Source organism: Dermacentor albipictus, chromosome 2 (assembly GCF_038994185.2).
Source record: "Dermacentor albipictus isolate Rhodes 1998 colony chromosome 2, USDA_Dalb.pri_finalv2, whole genome shotgun sequence".
Classification (NCBI taxonomy): domain Eukaryota; kingdom Metazoa; phylum Arthropoda; class Arachnida; order Ixodida; family Ixodidae; genus Dermacentor; species Dermacentor albipictus.
In genome coordinates this window covers 10,536,404-10,560,894 of record NC_091822.1, presented here as the reverse complement: position 1 = coordinate 10,560,894, position 24,491 = coordinate 10,536,404, and the positions used below count along the sequence as shown (strand labels likewise).

The window sequence follows — 24,491 nt, the reverse complement described above, 5'->3', positions numbered from 1 at the left end:
TTGTTAATTAAGAGAATGTCTGTTGAATAGAATGAAGCGTTTTTCCCCCTCTGAAACCAAATAAAGAGAAGTCATGGTATGAATAACAACGATGTTTTCAGTTTAATAAAGGGTCGTACTGTTATTCATGGAAATCTTCTGTTGCTTAAAAAGTGTTGCTTTCTTTAGTCTTGCAGTAAAAACACTTAAGGCTTTTGCCGTCTTTTATAACAGGCGCGTCATGTGAATTATCAGCTCGTTAAATGCGCCGGACAGAGAAAAGCGCGGACTGCACATAAAATGACGTGACGTCACCCACCTGCGCGTAGAAATCGTTGGCGCAGCGGGGATTGACTGCTGTCGGCGCTGGCGATAAAGAACAGCCGTCTTTTCGCTGTCAGATCTGGCATCTCTTGCTACCCACTGAAACCTGGCATTCCTTGCTGATGCGTTGCAAATGCGCCTGCTGTCGATCAGACACTCGGCGCACTATGGTCATGAAATTGCGAGCCATCCTTGTGAATCCAAAGGTAATCTTGACTAAAGGAGTGCACTGAAGCACGAGGACGAAAGAACTGACGAAGGCAACAGCGCCTGTGCTTCTAATGTGCCTTATTCTGTTTTCCTGTTCTCAACCATCTTTAGCCAAGGTGCATCAAGGGGCCCACATCGCTGCCTTTGTCTAAAGGTAGCCTTATATGACGAGGTTCTCGAAGCTACGAAAGAAGCCAATGTACGTCTACGAATGACATCGCTGGGAACGAGAGGTCGCCGTGTACAGTGTGTCACAAAAAAAATGGCAGCCGTAAACAACGTTGGGGTAATTGTACACTCAGTTTCGTTGGCGGGATGGTTTGCCTGCTTTCTGAGTGTCGCGCGGACATTGCTAGTAGATCTGCATCAGCTCGGCGCTTGGATTTAAAGTGGACGGAAGCACCAACCAGTCAGCAGTTGAAGCAAGCAAGAGACGTTTACAGTATTCGTGGAAAATAAGGCAGGGAAGAGATTGATACGACCGGAGTATATACGAGTATAGGTAGTGGTGCAAGGGAGATAGAGGAGTTTTCAGGAATATGAAAAAACATACTAAATAAATGCATACAAAAATGCAAGGAAGAAAAACACGTAGAGCGTACCTGATTTAAATCAAGCAGGCTAGGTGACCATTGGTCACCACCCGGTTAAGAGGGGATGCCAATAAACCATCGTCTCCTGCTCGCTATTTGAACCGCCCACAAGCACTGCTCTAAACCGTTATTAACGCGATAGCGTTGAAGAACCTATATCGCAAAAAATCAGGTGCCGGCGCCGGCGTCCCGCGCCGGATGTCGTTTCGGCAAAAAGATTTTCGGACCACCCATATTCAGGTCATCCATGTAACGCAAGGAATTTACTGAAATAATTGAATTTCTGAAGCTAAAATACGTGGAAAAATCGCAAACTGTGACACACACACAACTTACAAACACGATAGCTCTCGGATTGTATTTCGACTATACGAGAAAAAATAATTATATAACGCGATAACTCTCCTTGTCCCGATAACGGGACAAGGAGATGGTCGTCCGGCTGTCACAGCGTGTGCGCGATGACCTCGTGATGTGCGGAGACTTCAACTCGCACAACACTGCGTGGGGTTCGAGCCACACCGACAGCAGTGGCCGGGACCTGCTTGACGCTATCCAGGAGGCGGGTCTGCTCATAGCGAACACAGGCTGCACTACTTTCGCCCGTCGTGGCTGCGGGGGAAGTGTGTTGGATCTCTCGCTAGTGTCGGAGCGCTGCCATTACATCTGGCGCCGCAGCCCCGACATGCGAGGGTCCGACCACTACCCTATCCAACTCGAGCCCCGCCGTGCCGCCCACCTGCCGACGCGTGCGTACAGTGTTGTGAATTGGCCGCGATTCCGGGAACTGTGTGCTACAGTGCCAGTCTCGGAGTGCGGCCTGTTCTTCCAACACATCGCACAGTGCGCGCGTGCCGCATCGACTCGCTGTGTGGTGCCGGCCGGGACGCCCGTGCCCGACATGAAGCAGCTAAACCTCCGCGCTGCGCGTCGCAGAGCCGAGAGGATAGCGCTGCGCTCGGGCCAGCGCGAACATTGGACTGTGTACAACCGGCTGGACGCGGTATGCCGTCGCCACGCAAGGCAGCGCCGCGCCGCCAGCTGGTCCAGCCTTTGCTCATCGCTGGAGAGAGCGTGCGCTCGATCGAGTCCGTGGCGCATCCTTGGGGCGATCCTGCGGCCCCGCGTGCCGCGCTGCCCCGCCCTCTCCATTGCCGTGGCGCGCGGCATCACCAACGGACAGCTGGCCGAGCTCCTCGCCGAGACGTGCTGCCCGCCGCCCACCATCCGCCCACCGGCGTCGTACGTGCTGCAGCCGCAACCGCACTCAAGGCGCGAGCTGCTTGCCCCAGAGCGGCACTTCCCAACGGCCGGGATCCTCGAGGACATCAGGGCGCTGTGCGAGGCTGACTTCACTATCGGTGAGCTTCGCACAGTTCTCACATCGAGGAAGCGCCGTTCAGCACCAGGTTCCGATGGCGTCACATACCAGATGCTTAGGAACCTGGAGGCTGACCAGCTCCTGCTGCTGCTCGATGCTTACAACCACGTCTGGCGGACCGGCAGCATCCCCGACGAGTGGAATGAGGCGGTGGTCGTCCCGCTGCTCAAGGCTGGCAAGGCAGCCAGCAACCCTGCTTCCTACCGGCCCGTCTCGCTCACCTCCGCTGCTGGCAAGGTGCTCGAGGCCATGGCGCTGCGGCGGCTCGAGTGGATTACGGCGGTGCTCGACACCTTTGCGGCGGAGCAGAGCGGCTTCCGACGACTGCGGGCCACTGCAGACTGCCTGGCCGACGTGATCGCCCCGCTGGAGACGGCGAAACGCCGGGGCGAGGCAGGCTACCTCGTCCTCCTCGACGTCGACCGTCTGCCACACGCCACCATCATGGACGCACTCGATGCGCTCGGGGTGTGCGGACGCATGCGGGCCTACGTTGCAGCATTCCTTGGCGGCCGGACGATGCGGGTGCGCGTTGGGGGAGCGCTCACTCAGCCGCGTTCGGTTGTGACAGGAGTACCGCAGGACAGTGTGCTTAGCCCATTCCTGTTCAACCTCGCGCTGGCACGCATCCCCGACTACATTCCCCAGTTCCCGGCGCACGAGGTTCGCGTCGCAGTGTACGCGGACGACATCGCGTTGTTCGCGATCGGCCCCACTAGTGTCGGCTATGCGGTGCGTGCTTGTGTGCAGCGCGCACTGGACGGGGTCGACGCTTACATCAGCGGCATCGGCCTCACCCTCTCGGCAGCCAAGACCAAGGCGCTCATCGTGCGCCCAAAGTACGATGGACAGTACAGCCCGCCGCGCTTCACCCTCCACGGAGTGCTACTTCCGTGGGAGAAGCGGGTTCGCTACCTTGGCCTTGTGATCGACCGACGGCTGAACTAAAGCCCCTCCATCCGCGCGCCACCGCCGCTCTCTTAAAGGGCCCCTGAAACGGTTCGGACAAATTTTGTAGGCGCGTAGGGTACAGCTTAAGTAGAACATTCGCACCACAATTTAAGTGAAGCGTTACGTATTAATGGAGCTGCAAGCGATTAGAAGTTACCCTCCTCCCTAGCTATGCTTTTCCTCCTCAACTCGCTCGCCGAGCGAGCGGCGCTAAGCTCCGCCTTCACTGGTTCATCGTCACGATGCGACGTCACATCGCTCACTTCCGGTTGTTTAGGAGCACGCCCCATCCCGCGCGAGACCTCTCCGCTAGCCGCTTGGCCGTCGACCGAGAGCTATCGAAGCAGCGTGCGTTGCGAGCATTCTGTCGTAGCGCCGAACGTGTCCGGTACTCCGCTAAAAACATGCAAGCTGGTCATTTCGGCAAATGACTGGAGGCATAAACTCAAGCTGATGAAGGAACTTTAGCGTAGACGTACGTGAGCACCCTGATCGGTCTGCACGGTCCAGACACTTGCTGGCGCAGCGCTTAACCAGTCAAACAAAGCGCTAATATTGCTCTAACCAAGTGTAAAGCATTTTAAACATTTATAAATCAACGCGTTGATGATTACACTCCTGCGAAAAATACACACCAGCAGCAAAGAGTACACTTCGTTGCTGCTACTGTGTATGGTTGAGCTCTGTGCCACCAGGTGGCTGCACCGTGCAGACCATTCACATTTGCCCTTCTGCTCATCTCGTGGCTCATCCCGGCACAGTCAAGCGGCCAGACCCTGTCCCCTTGCGCTTGCGTTTGCCCTAATACTGGACTCGCGGTTTGCAGGTCGCTAGGTTTGCAGTCCACAAGGCAACAAAGTCGAATCATAGTGCTCGCGAAAAGACTGAGACCGACTCTGACCGCGGAGCTCTCGTCAAAATGGAGTACGTTGTAACACAAGCAGACGACACTTGCTGTGTGCCGGAAGTGCTGAAGTGTACTAAAAAACTATTCTTGTGTATTCTCTTTAAGTTATTTTCTTTTTACAAAAACAAAGTAACTAACATTCCAACTATTACGAGCATCATTTGTTCACCATAAAGTTGGAAAAATTATCGACCACGCGCCCTGGTCAGCCAATCAGATAGCTCGCCCATGTGACGTAATATGGGTTATTTGCATCATATGGGTAGGGGCGGCTTAAAATTCCGCCGAGCAGTGCGCTGCGATCGGCAGTGATGTGCATTTTTAAAACCTTATAATAAATTACACGTTTTACGCAGAGCACTTAGATGCATCAATTAATGATCAGAAGAACCTTCTCTAACGACTCAGTACGTTTGTAGAAAATCGCCAAAATCGTTTCAGGGTCCCTTTAAGTACCGCCAACCGCCTTTTCCCCTCACACCAAATCCGGTTCCGGCATTTCCGCTTCCGGCGTTTCCGGTTCCGGCATGTCCGGTTTTAAGATTTCCGGTTCCGGCGTTTACGCTTCCCGGAGTTGCGCTGCGAGAATTTCCACTGTGATTGCAGACGATGGTGAGACGCCCGTGCTTAGCAACCGGTGCTAATTTGAGTAGCTCGCTCTAGCCATTCCACCAAGCGTCATTCGTGTGCATCTACGTGCTTGTTTGCGTACGCTGCGCCCGCACGCTTTGCCTGTCGTCCCCTTTCTCTGACAAAGTGCGGAGAGCCATGGGCTGGGGCACAACACACGAACATAATTCGCCGTACACATCTGCTCGCGTCACAACACTAACACAATTCGCCGTACACCTTTGCACGCGTTACAACACGCGCGCACGCACCAATTCACTGCACACCTCCGCGCATATCGCACAAGAAAAGCACACTTGCTTTCACCATGTCACTGAATGCCTTCCACGTAAATTTGAACTTGTTATATTTCATAGCTTCACGTCATTGCAGTTCTTCACGCAGTGCACGCACTTGGGACGTTCGTTACCTTCGATCTGCCGTACGAGACAAGTTCAACCTCAGAATCAACAGCATTAACTCTATGCGTCTGCCGTACAAATTGGCGTCGCGAACTCCATCACTAAAGTCCCTCCGTACGTGCTGGCTGAAGGGGATGTATGCTTCAAAACAAGAAGAATTCAAAGGGGACAAGCTGTTGTATTCCGCTGAAGTAGTAGTTTGCGGTCGCTATTTTCCAAATGCACGAAAAACGGGAGCGGTCTCCAAGCACCCAGGCACTGCATTCCACTGTACGTTGTCTCTCGAGGCACAACCCGTCGCAGGTTGACGCGAAGCAGCGAACACGACCAGATCGCCGATTACAATAGGCGGTGGTTCTTGGATGGAATCGCATTAACTGTTTCAACCGCAGCTGGTGCAATTAAAGCCTCTCCGTAGACGCGAAAGTAAACAACGCTAAAAACATAGCGTCACTTCCACTCGGAACAGGAAGCTGAAGCTACGTAAGTTCCGCTTGACGCAGGAAGCTGATGGGGTGAGTGGGAGAGGAGCGTGGAGGAGGAGGGTAGGTTGGCGGTACTTAGCTTGGTCGGCGGTGGCGCGTGGATGTAGGGGCTCTAGGCTGAACTGGTGTGCTGCGGTGTCTGCCCTGCGGAAAGGTGCCGCACAGGTAGCGGGCGCCGCGCGATCCCTGCTCGCTCGTGGCCAAGGCTGCTCGCCATCCCTCTCGCTTCGCCTGGACAACTCCGTGGCCTCGGCGCGGATCCTGTACGCGCTGCCCCTGGCGGACCTGCAGCCGACGCAATGGAGGGTGATGGACGCGGATCACAGAGCCGTAGTACGCCAGTTCCTGTGGCTCCCGCGGTCTTCGCAGAGCGGCGCCACTCTCGCCGAGGCGGGAGAGACGCCCATCTTTCTCCGTGTAAAGTTATCGGCCGGCGCTGGGTGCACGCGCGTGGCAGCAGACGACCCCAAGTGGAGTCCGCTGCTGCCACGCATGATGACGTCACAAAAAGAAAACTTAGTAAAAAAATACATGAAATGCTAACGTTATCGTTTTGTTGTTAAATACACTACGCCTAAATAAATAAAGCATTTATTTTGTGCTGCGTTTTAAAATCGAAAATGACTGTCGGCGCCTACACACGCGTGCACGCAGTGGGAGGATCGTTGCGATTCCTTGTGGCTGTGTGGTGTGTACTGTAGTATTGAATCACTGTGTAATATCGGCGAGTACGAATAACGTTGCCGTTACGAAGCTACAGAAGCTTCGAACGAACTGTGCTGCATCCACGAAACATCACGACATGTCGCCTCATTTGGACTCGGTTTTGAAGAGTCGTGGTAGCACAGCGCCGACTGCATATGGTGCCGACACGGATCATGCATATTGCAGGGTGTGTCGTATGTAGCGATTCTTTTTAAGTTGTGTGTACGCCTTCTGGCAAAGTCGGATGCCTGTTTGGCCTTGGACACCACGTCGACACACTGCTCTCGAGCTCGAAAACGCAGAAGTGGTGCGCGTCGGCATTGACGTCGATGTAGGGTGCATATACACATTTCCAAATCGCTGTGCAAAGTAAGGGCACCTTTTGTCGATGAGCAAAGTGCATTCAAACATTTCGCGTCGCCTTACGCGCGCAGAAGCCTAGTAACGAAAGCCTGGACGTGAAACGCAAATCTAACAGAAATGCCTGTTGCCGCCTGAAGGCAATGTCAGCAAATGTCCCTGACGAGTGTCAAGTGACTCACACGAGGCTGGGCGTTGAAAAGTGTCTCTCGAGTGCCGCTGCTTCAGTCTGGCCAGGGCCCAACCCGCTTTCATGAACCATTTGAAATGCCCAGTGTATTAGTTGCTATAGATTGTGGTGCAGTGAGACAGCCATTCCATAGCAGCCATGAAAATTACCTGTGGAAGTAATAGTAATGCGATAGGCTTTCGTGGTGATTGTCATTATGTATCACATGCATCGGAGTGCGATCATTTACACCCTGTGCTCGTGTTTAGATAAATGCTTTATCTTCTGAAGATACGGTACAGCACCTGGATCTTGAGTGGAACTTTCACTGTACAGGCTATACCAAAACCTCTCTACCTTTGTGTGCTTCATTTTTGCCAACTGTCTTTGCTCCACAAAGAAGGCCAAGTTTCTTTCACTTAGTTTCACTCACTAAGGGAACAGGCTTGTGCGACTTGCAATCAACAGGGGTCAAACACATGTGGTAGAGTTCTGCCAAACTGAGAGCCCGCATATGCTCCATTCACATCAGTAAATTCAACAAACAAGAGCAACAGCACTGAAAAACGTAACAGGAGCTGCACAAGACCACACTACCAACCATAAACGCGCTCCAAGGCATAAAGAAACGAGCTGCTCCACCGTTGCGCCCAAGTGTGGCTCGAGATCGCAAGCTCGAACACCATCCGGTTCTTCCAGCGCAACTAACTAGAACAACATTCTATCAAACAACACAGTAAGAAACCGTAAAATTATGTTTTAGCTAAGCTGAAGCAGCTCCAGCAGCGCGCGCAGAACTATAAACCGGAACACGCCATACTTGTTTAAACAACGTCATCATAACTGTGACGTCACTTCCGTGCGTGGCAGCAGCGTTTTAGTATGGCATTTCGCTTCTACCACGCGCGTGTCAGCAGTTTACGCCAAAGTTATCTCCGTAAAGCCCCTCAATCTCCCAAAGTAGCGCCATTCACTTTCCTCCTCCTCCGCTCGGCGCGGCCTCGACGGTGGCGCCGCCGGTGGTGGGCCTGCCGTAGCAGACGACGGCTAACACGCTACGGGAGGAAATCCGCGAAAAGTTCGTTCAAGTCCTGCGGAGCAGTTTTTTCAATCTAGATCTTGCTTCGTCAGTCGGTAACTGGCCTTAAGAATGTCGTGTCGGATTTGCGGAAGAAATAGAGAAAAGCCCCGTTATTCAAGGCGTATTTAAGGCGTAAAGCGCGCGCACGTTGAAAGTTCGTGTTGCTGAAACACGACACAAGCACGCGGTGTGCTCAGACACGCGAGTAATTACCAGAGTTTCAGGTTTTGACAGCGTGAAAGTATGTGCACGAGGTTTCGTAGGTTAATTTACGTACCTGCAGGATGCTTTTGTTCGGCCGGCGCGTGAGAGATTCCGACTGTCTGCGGTCAGCAATGCCTGGCAGCAGGGCCGTTTCTGTTCCGCGCCTTTTACAGATGTACGTAGCTCATGCACAGGTTCTGGTGGCCATGAGAAACGTTTTCACAAATAGGCGGTATAGATAATTTGAACAACGTACCAGCATATGAAATCGTTATTTATTTATTACAGTGCAAATGGTTAGAATTTGATAGAAAAAAAAGAAGGAACTTGATGGGACAACTGGAAAGAAGTTCAGAAAATAATTATCCCCCTCCCCTCATTGGCACCAGCAACACTTTTGTTGAAGTGCTAATTTTATCTGTGTATACTATGTGCGTCTGTATTTTTTGCGTTGTAAGTTTTCACAAAGTAGCAGTGTTGCGTTAACTGGAACAGTCAAGGCACACAAGACAGAAAAAAAGTTGATTCTTGGGTTTTACATCCCAACGCCACGATCTCATAAGGCACGCCTTAATGGGGGCTCCGGATTAATTTTTTTCCAGCTGGGGTTCTTTAACGCGCCCCCAATGCACTGGACTCGAGCGTCCTTGCATGTCGCCCCCATCGAAATGCGGCCGTCGCGGTGGCTTAGTGGCCGCGGCGGGTGTAGAGACAGAATAGGGCTGTAGGACCGAACAGTCATCAAATGGGTTTAATAAAGGTGCATATAACAGTCTTGCAGACAAATATACAGCACAAATACACACAGTCCACTGAGCTGTCAGGCTTGCCCAGGCAATCAAACTCGAAGAAAAAAAGAATTATTAGAGCGGATTGCAACAGATGCACTTATTCTTGTAGTAGTACAGGGATACAAACAAGTGCAAGAGACATTGAGAGCAATTTTGCCGTATAATGCAGTTGGCAGTCAACAAGTTATAAATACATATGCACGAAAAATATATACAATTATAGTCCAGATAATGTTGAAGCGTAGCCCCCCCCCCCCCCCATTCCTTAGAAAAAAAGAAATGTAGCATTTCCATGACGCCACACACCACTTTCGTGTTAACGTTAGCCTTGCCGATCGAATTGAACTTCAAGATAAGTGCAGTTAAGTGCAGATGAGTACACAAAACGTGCGAGTAGCCGCTGCTCATGCCTCCAATATCGAGCACTCGTCCAGCAGCAGCCAGGATAGAGGCTAAATGTAAGAGGCCCGTAAAGAGATTCCTCGTTGGTCTTCCGTAATTCTCCTCGCACGGGCGCAGTATGTTGCAGCAGTCGCGGGCGCTTTTTTCATTGCGGGGTGCTTTGGTAATCGTGACAATAGATTTTTTTTTTGGCAAGTACTGCTCCAGGACGGCACATTCAACGGCTAAAGGAGACACCTGAAGAGCACGCGAAATTACAATAAAGCAGGCGGCGCAGGAAGTGTGCGCATACGAATTGGCTGTCCGCGAACGCGGACAGCCGATCTTACACTCCCTTGGCATGCACAGGCTTCGGCGAGCCCCATTCAGCCCTGGTTCTAGCTTTGGTGTTCCCATTGCTGCTTTAGTGCCCTGGAGGCGCAGTCAATAATACGAAATAATGACACGTTGTTCCAACTAGTAAATAAAATCTGTTGAAGAAATACAATCGCGCAGAGGCGCCAACTTCTAACGCAGCGCTACCGCGCCGACGCGAGAATTATGAAACGCCAACGAGGAATTTACCGGCCCACGTACGACTCTACGATCAAAGTGCATGTTAAACATCTCTTGGCGACCTAAATAGAGTTATCCGGAGCAATCCACTACGACCTCCATCATAGCTCTAGTCGCTTCGGGACGTTAAAAACGTTAATCACCTCAAACCAAATTAATACATGCAGGTGTACATTCGAAGCTAAAAGACTGCATCCATAAGTCATAGTGAGCCCTGCAAAAGCGTCGAGAATGTGCAAACTTCTGGTGGAGCTCAAAACACACCCTAAATCATGTCGCTTTCATGGCGCAGGCCAGCTGCAGATGCGTGCACTTTCACCGCAAAACGAAACTACATGAAACGAAGAGAACACATACCAAAAAAGAAAAGTCAACTTAAACGCGCTAAAAACCACGCAGAGCATGAACACATACACTTTTTTCGAAGCGGAAGGCGTGAACTAGGCTCAAAAGAAGAGGTTCGAGGAACCGTGGCACTTACTTCACAAAGCCGCGCGTTCTTTGCCACTTGCTCGAAGTCAGCCCGCCCGACCTTGTGAATCCACACTTTTCTTTTTCCGTTGCGCCCGGCGGATGGTAAAGCAAAAAGCTTTTTGCCGTCACTGGGTCTGTTGTGGCAACCGTAGGCGCAGCAGCACGGAATCGCAATTAAGCACCCGGCCCTAACACATTGTATAAAACTACCGCGCTCCTTCAAACCGCCTGCCGTACTTTCGTTGCGCAGGCCCAAGAATGGGGGTCGGAGCGCGCTGGAAAGAAAATATATACAAAAGCGCGGCGCCTGCTCTGCGCCGGAAAGTAAAAAAATATACAAAAGCGCGGGACTTGCTTTCACGTGACACAGATTGGCCAATGGGGCAGCGGAGGAGGCTGGGGCGACAGGAGGAGTGGAGGAGGAAGCGCCTGGGTATATAGCCTGGGTGAGCGGGGTGGCGGAAAGATCTAAGAACGGCGCAACTTTTGAAAAATTGAGGGCTTTATATGTCCGTGCCGAGGGGCGCGCCCTCAACCACGTGGAGCGCTTCCATCGCTCGCGGCACTGCCAGCAGCTGATCGGCCGGCTGCACTCTCTCCCGAGCTCCGGCATGGGTCGCCGCGTCGCCCAGTTCGCCAGCCTTGTACGGGGTGGCGCCACGTGTGCGTGGCTTGGTCCGCCCCCGCAGCGAGAGCGTCGTCTGCTCGTCCGCACGACCGTCCCTGGCGTTCGGGGCAAGCGCAACACACCGCTCTGCGCCCTGGAAGTGGAGACGGCTGCAACCATCAACGAGCAGCTGGCCGGCCGGGTACTCGTCTTCACCGACGGCTCTGTCTTGCGGGACGGTGCTACTGCTGCCGCGTGCGTGGCTCCTGAGATCCCGGCGCACAGTCAGTGCCGCGTTTTGAGCGCGGTCTCATCCACCTACGCGGAGCTGGCGGCCATCGACTTGGCGGCCGAGCTGATCTTCCGGCGGCGCATCCCTGCGGCGGCCATCCTCACGGACTCCCGCGCGGCACTACACATGCTGGCCAGAGCCGACCAGGGATCCCCGCAAATTCAGCGCCTCCTCCGCAAGTCGCACGGCGTTTGCGAGCAGGGATGCGACCTCGTTCTGCAGTGGGTGCCTGCCCACATCGGCATACACGGGAACGAGGAAGCGGACCGGCTCGCAAGGGAAGCCCACACGGCGTCGGTGCCTCGATCGCTCGTGGTGACTCCATTCGACGTCACCCGTCACACCGTGGCCGGCATGCTACGAGCGAGACACCCGGACGCCCGCGTCGCCAGTGGCAAGCCGCCAAAGTTGCTGCCATGTACGGGCCTTCGCCGACGAGACCGGGCACTGCTGCTTCGCCTCCGCATCGGCTGCTACCGCACCGCGGCAAGGACACACCGCATCCAAGGTACGGGGAGCCCTCTTTGCCTCAAGTGCGCCGATGTGGAGGACCTAGAGCACGTGCTTTTACGGTGCCCAGCGTACTCCGTTCAGCGCGACGCGCTCACGAGCACCGCTTCGGACTGCCGTGCGACAGCCCAGAGGCGCTTCTCTTCCCGGCGGCGGCACACTCATCGGTGGCCGGACGCGCCTTCGCGGCTCTGCTGGAATTCTCGGACGGCGCCGAACTGTACGAGCGGCTGTAGCCGCCGCGCCTTCCTGACGTGCCTGGCTATCTATCACTTCTATACTCTGTTTTCTTCACTACCCTTTTTGTCCCTTTCCCCTCACCCGTACAGCGCCGTGGAGGTGCCCTCGCACGAGAGGCAGTAACAGCGCTGTACTTATCTCTTCCTTTTCCCCTTTTAAAACCACTCACACACTAATCACCTTTTGACAGCCGAGCATGGGACGAGGACGCGTCAAGTGCACGTGTGACAACAGGTGCGGCGCCGTCAGCGGCCGGGCGGCAGCACAAGTCCGTGGTGCCGTCGCCGTTGTGTACAAAGGTTTCCCCCGCGTCGAGGAGCCCACAAAATTCCCCGAAAGCAAGCAAAGAGGCCCGCGTTATACTCTTTTCGCGACACTATTATGAATGGAAAAATTCATTTGATAGCGTCAAGAGGATAGAAAACTGGGTCATTGCTTGTGTTGTGCGTGCACCTTCCTTTGCCTTAGTTTTCACTGCGCCGTTTCTTATTAGTCATTTGATAGCCCCCAGGTTCAAGGCCTGGAAATAAAGAAACCATTGTCTGCGTCTTTAGAGCTCGATTGCAGGCTGTACAGAGCTGAGCAACTTTGAAAGACCGATGCCTGTCATACAGGCTTTCGTTGTTACTAAATTTCCACTTGCTGGACCTTCAACTTAACTGCCAAGGATCACGCGGTGTAAGTCAGCTTACAGGCGCAACTAAATTGAATTAAATGCGTTTTCAATGCATAGGGTACTGTGGCTTTCGAAAACAATTCACAGTACGACTGCGCGCGCGCTTCGGGTCATAGTATAGTCGGTTTCGCATCACGCGAGGCTAGAAATATACTATATATCGTTAAAATAAAATTAGCAGATTATGTGAAAAGCATTGTTTAAAAAATATTCTTAATTCTTAACCGCAATAAACCCGCATGAACCGGTTCAAGCCTTTATATTTTTTGCTCCGGAGGCTAACCTCAACCGAACAGGAAAATATACACAAGTCTGAACCTGAACCGAACCCAAAAAACTTTTTCGACTTGAAACGTTGGCTTTAGGACTTTGAGAGCAACCAATATCTTTGTTCATACCAAAAATTTTTGTTCGTACTAAGGGTCTTAGCATAGCTGTAACTACAAGAGCTCATAAGACTGCATGTAGGGGAGTTGTATCATGCATAACTTATCTTAGTGTTGCTGTTCTCTTTGTTTGGATGACTGTGTTCACAGTGATGTGCCGTGCATTGCAGCTATGTGTGGGAGCATCTGGACGTGGGCTATGTGCAAGGAATGTGCGACCTCGTCGCTCCCCTGCTGGTCATTTTTGACGATGGTATGTTGAGAAAGACGACTGTGGAGATGTAATGATGACCGGATAGCCTGCGCAGTTCAGGGGAGGTCGTTGTAATAATTGATCATTTCAATCGCTTAGCATACCAAAGCATACAGTTGGCCTTGGGAATGCGGCCACCGCAGCCGGCATTAGAACCTGCGTCTTATCAGCAGGAAACCGTAGCCACCATTCCGCTGTCGTGTGTGCTCGAATACATCGGTGGCTTCACGCTTTCTGCAACAGCATGACAGGCGCTGTACATGTGCACTCGAACCTCTTTATAATGAAGTTGAAGGGGGAGCTGAAATTACTTTGTTATATCCCTTAGTTCAATTATATTTATTATTGTCATTTACTGCAACATATGTCCAACGGTGTGCACAGTTATGAACATGGAAATAAGAAGACGACGTTCCTGCCCGTGGAACAGCTACGCGGTCACGCATGCGATAAAATTTGAATAAGACAGCGGAAACGTATTCGGCATGTGCAACGCACAACTTAGAACCTGGTGTACCAGCCTTTAAATTACTGCGTTCTGTTTCGTTGTGATCGCCGCTCACTTCTGATTTCTCCTTGGCTCGTCGTGGTCGAGCAGCATGTGGCAGGCAATACAGCACTCCGCTGTGTAAAAGGAAAGGCAAGCGAACTTCGCTGCACCAGCTTTGCTCGGCTCGCTCGTGACCTCCGAGATTGCACATGTGCTAATGTGATCTCAGAGGCCACACTCAGCTGCCAGCGCGCGCGCCGCGTGCCATGGAGAGCGAGAAGTGAATGCACTAATCTTCGGGGCGCAGTCCCACGGGGACGCGAAGGCACGGCCTGCGCGCAACCCGAGAGGTTGCGCCGGGGAGATCTTGGAGGCCATGCGCAGCTCCACCTGCATGCTTGACCCGCCGCGCAGGGAGGCGTACAGTACAAGGGAATGCACACACCGCTGTGCATAGCCTCGTAGAGTAGCCAGGTACTCCAGTGGAGAAGGGCGATAGTGAGCTTCGGCTTGTGCGCAGCTACGCGCAGCTGCGACAAGCACTAGTGTTGCTCCACTGCAGATTTGACATGGGGGTTGCTGCGGGAAACGAGTGCCGAACCCCGCGAAATGTGATATCCTCGGTGCGCAACGGTCGGGTATTTTTCAGTTTCGGAGAAAGATCTAGTTCATTATATGCATTAGCTAAGACTTTCACTTCGTTAAAACGAGGTTTAAGTACATGGGTCCCTTTGGGTATTTGAAAGCGAATTTCATATACATCAATAAATCCTTTATTTTGGGTATCCAGTTTCGTTATAACGAGGTTCGAGTCTATTATTTTAGTTTTATTCAACACCATGACATTCATTTTAACCATTACACACTACTAATACCAATAATGTTACGCCATGGCATATGCGCAGATGGTACCATGCATATGCGGTATCATACCTCGTGTGATAAACGATACGCCTATCTTGAAACCATACCTTCCCTCGCCAGACGAGTTTTCGTCCGACCCTTGACTGCATTAGCCCATGAATTTTTCTGCATTATGCATTGTTAGTTGGCGTTATAACTGTAATAGACTTACGAGTTACAAAAATCTTTGTTTTCATTGCATTCTTGGTTATGTTATTTTTGTGTATATACAAATAAGGTGTCCACTTGTGAACAGTGCCGTTTTGTATACCTATGGTGCTTACAACCACTTGTGCAAATGGCTTACGCTGATAGCTATAAAACAGCAAGAATCTTCTCGTGGTGGGTGAGTGGTCATCATCGTCAGCTGCTAAGCACAGGGTCTTGTGAGCTGTTTTCAGCGGTAGTAAAAGCATGCCATGGTGCAGATAGAACACAAAATGCACGGGTGATGTGTAGTGGGCTTTGACTAACTCCAGGAGGTTACACAATTAGTCCGGGGCCTTTTCTTAAGGTTCTTATCAAAACGCACATGAACTTTGAGATATTTATGATGCATCTATATGATCAAAATAATGATATGGGCTGCAGCTACAAGAGAAGCAATCGTACTTGATGACAAATGCTTTTTTTGCTATCCTATAGTAATTGTTGAAGAGATACACCTATACTTGAATATGTACTGAAATCGTGTATTAATTATAGGTAGGGCTTGTGTCTCATCTTCTGAGATATGTATGATATTTTGGCTCAAGGTTCAATTTCCTTGCAGATGAAATCGTGCTTTATTGTAATCATAATCCTCATTACAAATATTTCTAAGGGAACGGTAGAAGTAAATGGCACATTAGTAATACCAGTGGGGATTGCATGACTGATTCAGCAGTCTTAAACATGAACTGCCTTTGAAGCAGCTGCTTTGCTGCAGACAAGATGCTATACTTAGTTTTAGTTACAACATACGTCTGTGTGTATGTGTGTGTGTCTGCATGTGCAGAGATGCTGACTTACAGCTGCTTTTGTGAGCTGATGAAGCGAATGGCAGCTAACTTCCCTCATGGGGGCGCCATGGACCACCACTTCGCCAACATGCGCTCACTCATCCAGGCAAGTGGCCCGTACTCAGCTGAGGGCTACCGCCCAGATGATCCACTTGTTGCTCTGCTTTACATTCACTGAAGGTCAGCAGGAATGCATGCTAGCCTGGTAATTGTGGAAGAGTTAGAACTCACTAGCTGTTAAAAAAAGCCTTCCAGTATTCTGGTGAACATTAAGCTAGACAGAATTTTAGGCTAAAAACTAAGTTTGTCATCCCTGCTGCACATAATCCTTGGGGTGATTGCATTGCATGAACAAGTCAGCATTCCTGTGTGGACAAAACATTCCGCATGCCCGATACTGCCATTCACAGAATGAACAAGTGCTTGCAGGAACCGCTCTTGATGTTCAAATGACAGTTGATGCCCCAAAAGCAGCAGATATAGCTTAAGCTTGACATAATTATTATTGAGCGTAAAAAACAAACGCAGCACGAAGTATATTTAAGTGTGCACCAACTAGGCCCTCGGCAAGTCTATTTAAAACTTATTTTATTTGCATGTCATCCTTCAACCATACACATCCACACCCACTGCCACGGAAGTATTCGATCTATCCTCATATGTAGCATGCACGTACAGCGCTCACGGAATGTAATGCGACAAAGAGCATTTAGTAGAACCTTGCAATGTGCAAAGTACTCGAGAGTATGTACCTAGTGGTCGGCGGCGCAACCCGGACGAAGGACAAAAGGAAGCGGACAAAGTGGACGACTTTAATGGCAAGATAGGCTGGCACCCTTTCACCACTTTTCCGCGTCTCTTCATCACATGATCCCATTCTTTGTATACTTGTTTGGAAAAGTTAACCAGTTGTTAGTTTGCGCTCATATCGTGCACTTCCCTTTGTCCTTCATCCGGGTTGCACTGCCCACTCCTAGGAGCATGCTCAGTCACCAACTCGCTGTGTTATTCGAGACTACTATGCCATGTCGCTAGGAATCTGGTCTGCAAAGGTGATGCGGACTCCGATCTAAGTGTATGCGCTAAAATTATGTCTATGTAACACGAACTGCAGCCGGTGGAAGCGAAAGTATGCACATTAGTTAGCCCTAAATTGACGCGTTTCATTCTTCGAGCACTGTACATCGTATATAGCATTGCCTGCAGTAATTGTGCGGTAGGGAAGGGGCACATTGTGTAACCATGTAACAGGGCGCTTAGTCATTTTTAGGCACCAGTAAAAATTAATTACTGTGAAAAGGGGTGCAGGCAAAGCTCGCTCGTAACGCCTCAGCTTTGCGCTCCCTCACGGGGAGGTCGGCGCGTCGACGACGAACCCCTTTTCGTGCGAGTTCCTGGCAGGGTTCATCAAACGCCGTCTGTTGTTCGGCCGAACTCATGACGCACGGCCCATTCCTGCTGCCGTTACTCTTCAACTGAGCCTGCTCTTCGGCTAAACGAACCAAATGCAGCCTCCCTTGCCGGGCCTGAACTGGCGGGAAACAGCGGGCGCGAGGCGAGCGAAAACGCGATCACACCATTTCCTACATGCTCCTCCTCCTCCTCCTCCTCCTCCTCCTCCGCCGCCGCCGCCGCCGCCGCCGCCGCCTCCTCCTCCTCCTTCTCCTTCTCCTCCTGCTGAGGGGGACACACACCTGTGATTGGCTGGCGCCGTTGTGTTCCGTCTACTTCATGCATATAAAACCCCGCTTTAAAGGGTGCAAATGATGAACCGACAGTGGCTGGTTCGGCTAGCGTAGTAGTCTCGCAAGCCGGGGGTCGGTAGTTCGAATCCGCAGCCCCAGAAGCAATTTTTATTATCGCGGGGCTTGGGTTTCTTCGTACGGCAACACCGATGCCAACACGAGTGAGACAACACAAGCTTCGCTTGAAGTGCTGTTCTTTCTCAGAGCGCAAATAAAAACAAATGCACGCAGTGAAGCCTGCTGTGTTTATGTGTGTTGTATACTTGCCCTCCAATATAAGCAAGTAGTATGCAGATAGCTGAAGAGAATGTTCTAGAAAATCCACTATTTAGTTAATTTTTTATTCGAAAGCCCCTTTCTGCTGACGTGGGCACTTAACCAATTGGGCCCGAGTTGGCTTTTGCTCTGCCCATCAGTCACAGACCTTTGTTGTCTTTCCGACTGGCAAAAGTCGAACAGTGTGTTGCTGTTGGAAATAACTGACGATTGGAACAGCTTCTATTAAGCATGAGTCGCCGTCTTACATGGCTGAGGATCTGTGTTTTGTTGAGGCCATTGTTGGGTACTGTAGTTACGTGTCCTTTGCTTGTCACGGTGAGATTAAAGAAAGGCAGTTTTCCAAAGCAATGATGGCAACAGCAACGTATTATATTACTTAATTATGTAAGGCTTGTAGTTTTGAGGCCAGTAGAAATTGCTGTAAACATTCAGTCACTAACCAAACGCATGCACAACGACACACATGAACAGAGTTCACTCGATCACAGCGAGCACTCGCGGTCAGAAAGCTAATTCGGTGCAGAGGCATGGAGCGTGCATGCTTGCCCAACAGTATACGTTCCGCGCGGCCGACTCGTGCATTATTTCAAGTGCGCCGTGCCTCAAGAACCCAAAAGGTCGCGGGTCCGTAGCAAGGCGTATTGTTGGGTAAGCCGGTTCATGATGCAAACTAAATTAATAGAACGCAGAAAAAGGACAGGGACATGAGAGGTTCGGTGATACTCGCGAAAGTTCAAGAAGACGCTCTCTCTTATGGGAGCTGTTACGCAGGGTAGATCGGTAGGGGCGTGAACGTTGGAGCAGGACAACGCACTGTGTCACTAGAAAACAAACTATATGCGCGCATCTGCCTGCGCACTGTGAGAGCTGCGAGTGCGTGCTATTGTATGATTAAATAAAGATTTTAGGATATTAATTTGAAGCAAGGACCGTGGCGCGTGAGCTTTTGAAGGCCTTATATTTCATCATGTAATGGATGGCGATTGCCGTGACAGATTTGTCAAGTGAGGAAGCTGAAAATAGGTTGCTTGAAATGTATAAAATGAGGAGGTCTTTAGTTTCAAAAAAGCATCGCTCGAGTTGTTTCTTGTAATCACACCTGGTGGCGTTTGTTTTAGCCGCATACGCAGACTATAAACTGACCTTTTACTGATTCCTGTCTTTTCAATGTCTCTCTTTAAACTCTTCTGATTTATTTCATGTCCGGACTTCGTTCAAGAGATCTTAGGATGTCTGTCAACAACTATGTATGGGCATGTTTTTCGCGACAAAAATGAATCGTTCGGCTTCCGGGGGTTTCTTGCATACTCACCATTCGCCCTGGCAGAGGCAGTACAATCACGTGACCTTCAATGCGACAGACAGGGCGCCTATCCGCTCTGTGGCCTGGGTTGTATGGCCGGCACGCGACGTCGCAGCAGCAGCAGCAGAATGATGGGCGGCGGCGGCGGCAAGAGCGCGCCTTGGGTGCCCGTATCTCAGTGAGAGACGCAGGCCCAAAATGAACGCTATGAAGGCAATTCAAAGGAGAGCAAACTCAGGCATGTAAAATATGAACATCTTTACTACAATCTCAATAAACATGCCAAGACACTATGATTTCTTGTCTTTCAACTATGACCCTACAAGGAGAATTTGCTAGACCGAGTATGGTAATTCACAAGTGGCCAAGCTGTCCATCATTGGAAAATTGCTGGTACTTGGCTGGAGTGACAAGCCTACGATTGACCAAGCAGATGAAGGAAATGCCTAATGATTGGAAATGCCTGTAGCCATGGCTGGTCCTACAGTGGAACACTATGCAACAGCCAAGTAAATTCCTGCTATGTAAGCAAAGCATTCTTGGTCGAAGCAATTTCTATCACTCTGTTTTTAGTGTTCTTGTAAAATTTTGGCTACTATTTAAAGCCGCCTCACAAGTCGTGTGCAACGGTGCCTAATGTACAAGGTGTACACAGGTAATGTTATTGCGCAGTGGAATATAGTTCCGGCTGTAACTCTCCGAATATTGCCGGGATTTGTTTTGCTTGCTACATGACTTGCGCATCCACATGACCTGCGCATGCGCGCCGTATACCGTGAATTCCTGTGGTGGTTGCCGCCGGTCACCGTAGTAGCCACCGTAATTACGCAGCAACATGGCAACGCCCATGCAGTGCAAACCATCCGCTTCGATCGCGGTTTGCTGTTGTTTATTTCTGTCCGCTCTGACAGCAAGAAATAAGTGGTAAAATCCGTCATCGCTTAGTCTCATCTTATATTCAGGACAAGGCATTATGTATGTTTGGTACTAATTATTGAGATCAACTGCTTGTTCTGACGCTGCTAGGACTACAGAAAGGTCGCCAAGCCGTACAAATGGTTTGATATTCAGTTAGCAGATGGTGCCACAGCGTTAGAACTGCTGACGTGTTAACTTGAAACGCTATAAATGCCTAATCATTAACTGCATCATTAGTTTACTTCAATTAATGATGCAGCGTGTGTGAACAGTTACAGGGACATTTGCCCTTACTACTGGATGAAGAGACTGCAAGGAACTGCTGAGTAAGCGTACAGATGTAGCAAGAACATGCTATCGCATTCATGCAAACGCTGCTTATGTTTACCATGCCAAAACATTTGTTGCGTCAATCCATCAATCGTGGAGCATTTATTGACAGAATGGCAAGCAGACGCCGAGCAGACGGCGCTGCGCGGGGAAACACGTCTCTACGGCCATTCGGCGTTCCTATTGGCTAAGTGGTCGTGCAGCTTCCACAATGCTGCAATTTATTTGCGAGATGGATTATAGCAAGGAACCCTGTAAATGAAGCCGAATGTGAAAGCACGAAAAGTACGGATGTGGCTTGTCAGATAGCATTATGGCTAGTGGCAATAATATTTATTTATTTATTTATTTATTTATACATACTGCAGCCTGTTAGGGCTATGGCAGGAGTGGGTGTACATGCGAGGAAAACTGATTATGATATGCAGAAACAAGAACATAGAAATATAAAAATGTGAAGGAACTATACATCAGCAATAGCATTTAAAAATTGAGAAATGGGTAACAAACGAACTTCGGCAGCTAACAAATTCCACTGTTCAATCATGCGGGGGAAAAACTATTTAAAAGTGTTAGTGCGTGGATAAAGTGGTCTGATATTAGAGGCATGATAAGCTCTAGGTATGTCGGCCAAGCAGGCATTAAAAGGGAGGGATCTGATAGGTGACAAAGATAGTTCTTATCAGAATAGAAAATCTTCAGAGATTCTATATGCCGCCGTCTAGAAAGAAACTGGAGGTTTAATTCCTCAAGAGCAGCTGACGGTGAAAAGTTTCGGTCGAAGCGACGGTAAACAAAACGAATAGCCTTCCTCTGGACCGACTCCATACAATTAATTTCACATTGTTTATATGGGTTCCATGCGGAGGGAGCATATTCTAAAATTGGAGCGTTTTGTATGCTACTAAGTTAGCGTCCCTCGGATCAGCAGACAGCGTCCGGTGGATGTAACCAAGTTTTTTTAACGCTTTACTACTAGTGCAGTTTATATGTTTAGATCAAGACAAGGTGGATGTAAAAATGACGCCTTAATATTTGTATTGAAAAACTCGTGTTAGTAGTACATCGTTGCATATATAATCATAACATACGGGCATGCGTCTCTTAGTGAAAGCCATTATAACAGTTTTATCAAAATTTATGCTCATTTTTCAAGTAGCACACCAGTCACAAAATGAAACAAAGGCATCTTTAAGGCGCTGATGATCAGCGAGTGAGTCAACTGGGCTGTACATAACACAATCATCTGCATAGAAGGGTATTTTTGAAGTAACATGGTCTGGAAGGTCGTCAATAAGCAATAAGAATAGTAGAGGGCCAAGTACGAATCCCTGTGGGACTCCTGAGGTGACGTCGACTGCAGACGAATCCGCAGAATCATAGCATACGAATTGGGAACGCAAAGAAAGGAAACTGGAAATCTAAGACCCTAACTGAGTGTTATTTAGAATATTATGGAGCTTCAAAAGCAATTTAGAGTGTAGTACTGTGTCAACAGTTTTGCTAAATTCAATGAAAATAGTGTAGACTTTTATATATAGACCCTTACATAAACAGAGTACCTGATGGCAAGTGCATTGATAACAAGTTTCAAAATCTGATAGTTGGATTGAATGCAGTGCATTTACACATACCATAGTCATTTAATGCTTAAACTCAGATTCTGGTCGACCTGAGGCTTCAGTCGTTCCATAATAAAAGTTAGTCTCACAGTTTGTAGCCATGCTCCTATCACCTGCACTCTGGTTCTGATCCTATGGACACTTTGTTCTAGTTGAGTTCATGTTCTTAACACCACAAAACGGACAATGAGGAGACAGAAGAAGCGTCCAGAAAAAAAAAATCTTGGGCGTCACTTGAGCATACTTCCAAACCTGCATGACCTGCGTGCGTAACTCGTCTCGACGGTGACAGTGCGTTGTGTCGCTGTGCTGAATAAATGGCGACGCATTACCGCTGACATTCATCTGGGTTATTCTGCCGCAGGTATTGTTGTATTTAACCTGATTACATAACCATATAATTAATTATTAGATAATCAACTTCTGAAATGATTTATTCTAGCGCGGAAATGTCAGTGCGAAAATTGTAGACCGTGCTGAAAAATTCTCAATTCTATTGGGAATTTCCAGCACGGTTCTATTGGGAATCCAGCATTCTATTGCTCAATGCGTGCTACATATTTTCTTTCCACACCTGAAAGGAAGCAAATGATACACAAAATTGTTGCCGCGCGACTGGTCACGTGCAACTTTTACATGAGACACGTGTTTACGTGGGACACGTGGTATAAGCGTTGGTTGTTGTAGCAGCACGGGTTGCACTGCAACGGAGCATCCTTTGGAGTCAGCATGCATTTCGATGCCAAGTCAGTACACAAAACAAGGGCAATACTCATTTAGTAGCCGCAGTTACACCAACTCTTTTTTTGTAACCACACCTGGGGATTGGAATCAACTCGCGGAAGAAATATTGGATGTAGCTGATAAGTCTTTCACTATTGTAACCTGTTACGTTTCATTTTTGGGTACACTGATTTGTGTATTACTTGTGCGATTAGATCTTGTATTCGGCGTTTCAATTACCGTGCACTCTTATATGCCCACGTCTGCATCAAAACTTGGTGGACTTGGTGTATGTCCACCCCTTTGCAGTAATGCCGCTACGGCCCCGATGCACGAATCTTGTAAATAAAAAAATTACACGAGCGTAATCCAGCTTTAGCGTGATCTGCAACGCCAGAGTTTAATTCTTATCACGTAGGCCGTGCAGGCTCCACTTTGCAACAGTTCTGAACCGAATAGATTCGGTGGCTACACACATTTCACCCACACCTTTCTCACACAGATTCTGGACGCAGAGGTGTTCGAGCTGATGCACCAGAATGGAGACTACACGCACTTCTACTTTTGCTACCGATGGTTTCTTCTGGACTTCAAGCGAGGTGAGCCTGCGTCGCAGTGGCCGCTGTCGTGCGCTTCTTTTCCCATTTTATTTTCCTTCGTACGAGAAGGCAGAGCTTGACAGGGGAAGCTGGAGTACAGTGCTTGTACATAAGCACAATAGAAATGGTCTTACAAAGAAAAAGGTGCGCACCTGTGATGGTAATATTGCAAAACAGTTTAGATGCAAATTTAGCAGTTTACTTTTAGAATATAACAACGCATAATATTTTGCGAAAATAGGAACAATGAATAACAAGAAACTTAAGTTGCAGGTAGATTTATATGTACAAGAAAACTTCTGTTGGCAGTACATTTTACTGAAATTCCTGGCGTGGCAAGTAGTATCAAAGTTATTGTCATTTAATGCATCCGCCAAGGATCGTAAGGTGTAGAGTATGGACTGCTTATCATACTTCCTTCGCGATATTGCAACAATAATTCTTTCTTTGAGCCTTGTTGGTCTTTCGTGCACATTTTGCTGTAATTAAACAGTGAAATAGTTACATTTTAAATATTCTTGAAGGAGTACTTGTAACTTAAGAGCAATTTAAAATCAATCTGACATCGCGAGCTCTGTCTCTTATATTATTTACATATATTCACGTGGTCGTGACGTCAAAGAACACAGTAACAGTACTGTGAAAAGCAAAACGAGCTTTTATTCGGCGAACCTGTGCCCACAAAACAGGCTACACTTATAGCACAACGATAGCGGCGAACACGCTCGGCGATCGTCGAAAATCTGATCAGCGGGTCAAGCGCGTCGGCTTTTTATAGAGCAGTCATCGAATGTTCCAGACTAATCGTTCGGACCCGCGTGCCTTCCACAAAGTTCTACACCATTCGCGTCAGGTGATGAAATCAGATAACATAACGTTCGGCGACAACAGACAGCGGATAGAAGCATCGGTAACGTTCCAGAAACTTCGGATACATACAGGCGCGTCCCACGCTGTGCGATTACATTTGTTAGGCTGCGAAACGTGGTTGCCCGATAAAGATAAGTATACG

At 49.3% G+C, this 24,491-nt stretch overlaps 1 protein-coding gene across 3 annotated transcripts in view; it reads left to right on the top strand.

Moving 5' to 3' along the window:
* LOC139055871 (small G protein signaling modulator 2-like) overlaps nucleotides 1–24,491 on the top strand; it is a 291,580-nt gene that overhangs the window by 214,915 nt on the left and 52,174 nt on the right. For all 3 annotated transcript variants that reach the window (XR_011511955.1, XM_070533451.1, XM_070533452.1), the window contains exons 18-20: nucleotides 13,484–13,566; nucleotides 15,957–16,066; nucleotides 23,383–23,479. Coding sequence is in view for 2 of the 3 variants with exons in the window: in XM_070533451.1 (XP_070389552.1) it covers nucleotides 13,484–13,566; nucleotides 15,957–16,066; nucleotides 23,383–23,479 (290 nt within the window). In the remaining variant the exon portion in view is untranslated. The remainder of the gene's footprint in view (nucleotides 1–13,483; nucleotides 13,567–15,956; nucleotides 16,067–23,382; nucleotides 23,480–24,491) is intronic.